General features: G+C 44.6%; 1 protein-coding gene across 3 annotated transcripts in view; it reads left to right on the forward strand.

Moving 5' to 3' along the window:
- The first annotated feature begins 5148 nt into the window (after positions 1 to 5148).
- ARNTL2 (aryl hydrocarbon receptor nuclear translocator like 2) overlaps positions 5149 to 5716 on the forward strand; it is a 63876-nt gene continuing 63308 nt past the window's right edge. For 2 of the 3 annotated variants that reach the window (XM_006912706.3, XM_006912705.3), the window contains exon 1: positions 5150 to 5415. In XM_006912706.3, the coding sequence (XP_006912768.1) occupies positions 5196 to 5415 (220 nt within the window). In that variant the 5' untranslated portion in view covers positions 5150 to 5195. Of the gene's footprint in view, positions 5416 to 5716 lie in introns of all 3 variants that reach the window. The other variant, XM_015590083.2, reaches the window with a different exon arrangement.

Below are 5716 nucleotides of genomic sequence, written 5' to 3' on the forward strand. Positions count from 1 at the left end.
TTCTGTTGGTGAGGTTTTTTGGCTTCTTTTTTGAATTTTGAGATAGGTGTTACATAAAACTCAAGAAGGACTATTTTGTAAATGTATCCAACTTTTGCACTTAATGATCACATCAAGAACAAAATAAATATTTAAAGTTTCAATTGTGTTCTGCTTAAACAATCAAGATAGTTGTACAGGTTTATATACAGCTACCGCACTAGGCCTTATGATACTCTTTCTGCTAGGTTTGGAAGGAGCCAGTCAGAATCCTGCTACTCCTCCTTGTGTTCTGATTGTTCCCTGACTTACATCATTTCAGTAATGCCATAGAGAAGACAAAACAGTGAAATGTCAAAATTTGGACTTGAGCAAACTTGGGAGACTCTAAATTCATCTTTCGAAAGCATCTTGTGATAAAAAGAACTTATATTTGTATACAAAATGCTTTCACTTATTCATTTTGGTTTTTTGCTACTACTCTGTGAAATAAACATAATTACCATCATTTTACAGATGATGAACATGAGGCTGAGTGTGACTGACCCAAACACAGGTAATAAATTGCTCTTGAACCCAAATTCAGTGCTCCTTCAGCTCCCCCAAATCACACAGCATGCTTTATTGACAAATTCCCTCATATGCTTCTAGACCTCAGAAAAATACATGGAGAGCTAGTGACACTTGTCTCTTTGGGTACTTTTTGACTGCAAGTTTCAGAAGACACAAGTAATTATAGTTTCAACATTAAGGAAAATGAATGTGTCTCATAATGCCAAGACACAGGGAGCTTCCAGAATCAATTTATCATCTCAAAAACCTCAAGGATGCAGGTTCTTTCCATTTTTTCTACTTTGTCATCCTCAGTTGGCTTTGTCCTTGGTCTTGTTTTCTTATAGGCTAGATGGCTACAGGGACTCCAAGCAATCCTCACACAATATGTATGTCCTTGAAAACTTCTTGTGTATCCCCTTTTTTAAGAGCAAGGAAAATCTTGTCCGGAAGAATTCTAAGCACAGTAACTCACAGATTTTATTGGCCATGATTATGTAATCCATTCACTACCTGTCCTGGTGACTGACTTGAAACTAATCGGGATTCACCTCTATGATGCAAGGGTGAGGCTCATCCAAAGTACACGGCCACCTGATAACAGATCTAAAAGGAGTTCTTTTAACAAGCTCCAAGATCATCAAAAAGGTGCTACACAGTTTTACAGCAATGGTTCTAACCTGAGGCCACTGCACCTGGACTTTATTGCTGGGTCTGCCTTTGCCTCTGTATATACTGAAGGCTGGTCCACTAATATCTTTCCCCAACCCACCTAAAACTGGCGTACTGAGTTCCACTGTGCTAGATAGACTATGGCTCAGCTACTGGGGGCCTGGGTTTCTGGTCTTTTGGAAAATCAGGAGCGGGTCTCTGGACATCATATAAACAGAATGGAAATATGGCTCAGTGACCAGGACTTGGTCTTCATAGTGCTTTTGCCATCCCTCCCAGCTCCCATTCACCTCTTCGTTGGTCCATCTCCCTTCCAAAGCTCTTACATTGGTAATAGAGACGCATGTCAACTCCACCCCCATTCCCCACCCCCACCCTCCCAACATACACACAGACCAAGATCCAGACAGGTGGTGTGGCCTAATTACTATTGACTCAACTACTTTGTCTAACTGGACACAATGGGCTTTAACTAATAGAAGTCAAACATTTCTCAGGTAAGTTTGTGCTAACTACCACAGTTATCTCTGAATTCCTTTACTGTTCACATTAAAGCATTCCTTATCAAACCCTTAAATGAAGGATGCCTTTTAAGTCTCTTCCAAAGGGAGAAACCCATAACAGGAGAGGGATACTGTCCATTGCCTTTCTTGTCATCTTGGGTAAGAAAATTATGAGCAAAACACCAAAGAACCTTCCTGTACTGTTATATACAGAGGACCTGGGATACCATATGTGCTTTAAGAGTGTCCAAAACCTGTGAGAGTAAAAATCAGCTCAGCTTTTGACACATACATACAAACACATAATCTTTAAGGGAAAAATAATAACTCCATATATAGAGATGTCTGTACAACTATTTTCCAATTCTTGTCCTAAGTTTTGTTTCTCCCTGTGTTTTTCTCAGAATTTTAAGTTTACTGCTACTCTGTCTTCTGGGTACTAAAAATACACGTATACACACAACTTAACGCCTGCAACAACCTAGGCTTAGGAAAATTCATTTTTGACTCATTGAAGCAATATTTCCTAAAGTAGAGTACTCAGAGAAATCTACTAGGGTGCTTACTTGACATATAAGGATTTAGTGTGTCTCCCTCCAGACCTACTAAATCAGAATCTCTGGGGGTGGGTCTAAAGGTCTGCACATTCTCATGCACATGACACTTTGGGAACCACTGAGCTAAGGGAAAAAGTACACTGGTTGGACTTTTACAAAATAAATACTTCCTCATGGATTGTGGGAATATCTATATGAAATAAAAGATGCACAGTAGGTGAAGTACAAAAGTCGGGTGCTTACAGCAATGCGTGGCACATTGAAAGTGCTCCATAAATATTTGTGAACAAATTAATTACTGTATTTTGTGGGTGGCCCTACATTCCATCTAAGGCCAATCTCAAAATGTTTTCACTTTTAATAAAAAAATCGATTCTAAAAGCATTGAAAAGGAATGTAGCTTTTGCTAAAGTTATTTTCCAGAAAAATAAGTGGGTTTGTATTACACAGTGAAACTCCCTAAATACTCTTTTAAAAGATCTTAAATTTCCACTCCCTAAGGCAGCTGCCACCACAAACCTTACTTCTCTCATGACTATACTCTCCTACAATTACCTTCTCTGCTTCCCTTCAGAGGCCAAGTTCAAGCAGATTCCTCTAAACACATTTGGCCTCGCTGTTTCTCCCAGCTGCACTCCCACTCATCAACCTACTCACTCAGCAAGTCCAAGAATTCGCCCCAGTATTCACTCTCCATAGAATGCTGGGGGTGGATGTCGGGGGAGCAGGGAAGAAAGGGTAGTTTAAGTATTAATAATTTAGTTACTTTCCTCAATCACTTAGGAGCTCATTAATAGGTAGTTGTTATTTTTAGTTTTATGCATCATTAGGAATACATTGTATCTTCCTTCAATTTACACTATGAAGTAGGTGTATTTTTTTTTGTCCTGGAGCAACTAAAATATCTAAGTAGTCTTAAAGGAACCCCCATATATATTGTTGCAATCCCAGCAGGAGGTTGACAAGTGTAGGAAGTTACAGTTTGTGAGGCAGAGGCAGTGGTTCCTAATTCTAGTACTGTTGTTGCATGAGTACCTGACAGTGAAGCAAAATGAATGAATGAACTAAGTTCACTCTAAGATTGGTGATGCTGCTTGAGGAGCAAAGCTGTCCTGGGCTCTTGGCAAGGAAACCACATTGACCAGAAGGAACTATACATGCATTCTCCTTATGTTTCAAATCACTGCTGTCACATTTTGCCCAAGGAAAAAATATGAGAAAAACTACTGGTTGGAAATGAGAGATCCATCTGTCCAGACATTGAGTGGCTCTTTATCTCTGTTTTATCCTATAGGTTTAATAGAAATACTTTTTAATTTTTTTTAATCATGTCTTAGTAAAGCTCCAGAGCATAAAGACAAAGTAGCAAGCAGGCTTTCAACTTCAACAATAAAGGGAACACTATGAGAGTGACTTGCTCCTTTGAATCCCTTGGTGTTCTGGATTCCTTCTCTCCGGCTTTCCAGCTTTTGGTGGAAGTGAATCAGCATTTCTATGAAATGAGCACTGCAGTGATTCAGGGGCAAGCTTATTGGGCACCACCGTATGAACTTCTAAAATGGAGATCTGACTTTTACTCTCTGGCTTCTACCATCTACTGAGTGATCCTGACCAATATACTCACCATCTCGGAACCCTCCGTGTTTGCTGCTGATAATGCAAGAATGATAGGTGTTCAACCACCTCACAAACAGTGCTTGTGAGGCTCGCATGAAATGATAATGGGAGAATGCTTTGTAAGCAACACACTGTATATAGTCTGTACTGTACATTTTAACTGGAGTCCTAGCAATTCTGTCTCAACATTAAAGGAGGATTTAGACATTTAACAGGTCTAAGAGTAGCCCCTCACCTCTCCCCACTTTGGAAAAACCATCTCAAAACAGTATACACTAGTCTGGAAAGCCAGGGTTTGAATAACTGCAGGGAATACTGTGCCAGATTTTAAGACTATCTGCCAGGCGCTCTGAAAAAAAATTTTTTTTTCCTGAGCTGCCAGCAGAAGTTGGAGTTGGTAGATTTTTGGGTAGTGTTGCAAGTCAAAGCTAGAATGGAGATGTTTCAAGAATGGTTTTGATTAGGATATGTTGGCGTGCTTTACTGAGGGCAGCACAGTTCTTATTAGCACCTCCTTCCCCACTTAAGACTGCATGAGTCCCGTCATGCCTATTTCTGCCTGGGAGCACGCTTCCAATCCCCTTGCCCAGGGTCGGCCCTAAGAAGCCCTTGGGACACGTAAGCAGCCAGTTAAGACGCTATAATCAAGAGTCCTGGCAGGATAATTAATAGATTTAGGCTGGTTGAAGCAAAGGTTTAGTGTTGTTCTTCCTTTTCCTAGACAAACTGTAACCAAGAAATCGGTCTAGGGACCAGTGGGCAAGGAGCGAACGAACGTATTCCGCACAGGATGGAGGGCTGTCTGTTAGGGGATCCCCAAAGGATCCTGCTTCTGGATTTACCAAACCGTTGCAGGATCTCAAAGGATTTCCTCCGTGACCCCTCTCTGTTATCACATCCTCGGTCTCTGCAGCTAAACTCTTCTTCCGATAGCAGAAAAGAAAAGGGGGTGAGGGAGCTGCTCACCCCCTTAAAAGAAAAGGGGGCAGCTCCCTCACCCCCTTACCGCGTCCCCCGCTCCAATATCTTCCCCCACCCTCATTCTATCATCTCCATTCATCTTTTACCTTTTTCGCCAAGGGAAACAACTCCAACCTTCGGAACACTCAGACATCGAATCTTAAAGTGATCATGGAAACCTGTTTTAAATAGGCCGGTGCCAGAAAGGTTCAAGGTGCCGCCTCGCCCGCCTTTCCGCACTTTGCCTCTAGCCGCTGGGTGGGCGGGGCGGTGCCCACTGTGACTCCGCCCACGTCGGGTCTCTCTCCAGCCCCAGCCCCGCGGCGCCCAGACCAGCGGGCGAGCCCCAGTCCGCATGCTCTGTAGCCCGGGCCGGCGGGCCACGGGTTGGCGGCCGCAGTGGCGACCGCGGTGGCACCGGCCGGAGCCCCACGGGTGCTCGCGCTCCCACTCTGGGGTCGCCACCTGGGCCGGCGCCGGGCGGGCTCGCGCCTTTCCATGCTGCCAGACCTGGGACTGCGGAGCCGGCCTGGTGGCTCCCGCGATGGCGGCGGAAGAAGAGGCTGCGGTGAGAGGTGAGGCTGCGGGCGGGCGTCCTCAGGTGGGGGCGCGGCGCCAAACGCGCGGTGGGCGCCCCTGGCCCGGCTGCGGGGCGAGTAGGAGGCGCAGCATCGCCAGATGGCACACTTTGCTGGGGCCTCCTTTCCAGCCCGGCATCGCCTCTGTTTGACTCCGGAGCTAAGGTCGTCCCTTGGGGCACAGGTGCGGCTCAGCTGCCCGCGAGTCCTCCCTCCTAGGGAGAGGGAGATGGGGAGTGACGCCCGCAGTCGCCGCTGGCTTTCACTCTGCCCGTAGCCGGTTTTTTTTTTTTTTTTT

The sequence above is a fragment of the Pteropus alecto genome, unplaced genomic scaffold (genome assembly GCF_000325575.1).
Source record: "Pteropus alecto unplaced genomic scaffold, ASM32557v1 scaffold103, whole genome shotgun sequence".
Classification (NCBI taxonomy): domain Eukaryota; kingdom Metazoa; phylum Chordata; class Mammalia; order Chiroptera; family Pteropodidae; genus Pteropus; species Pteropus alecto.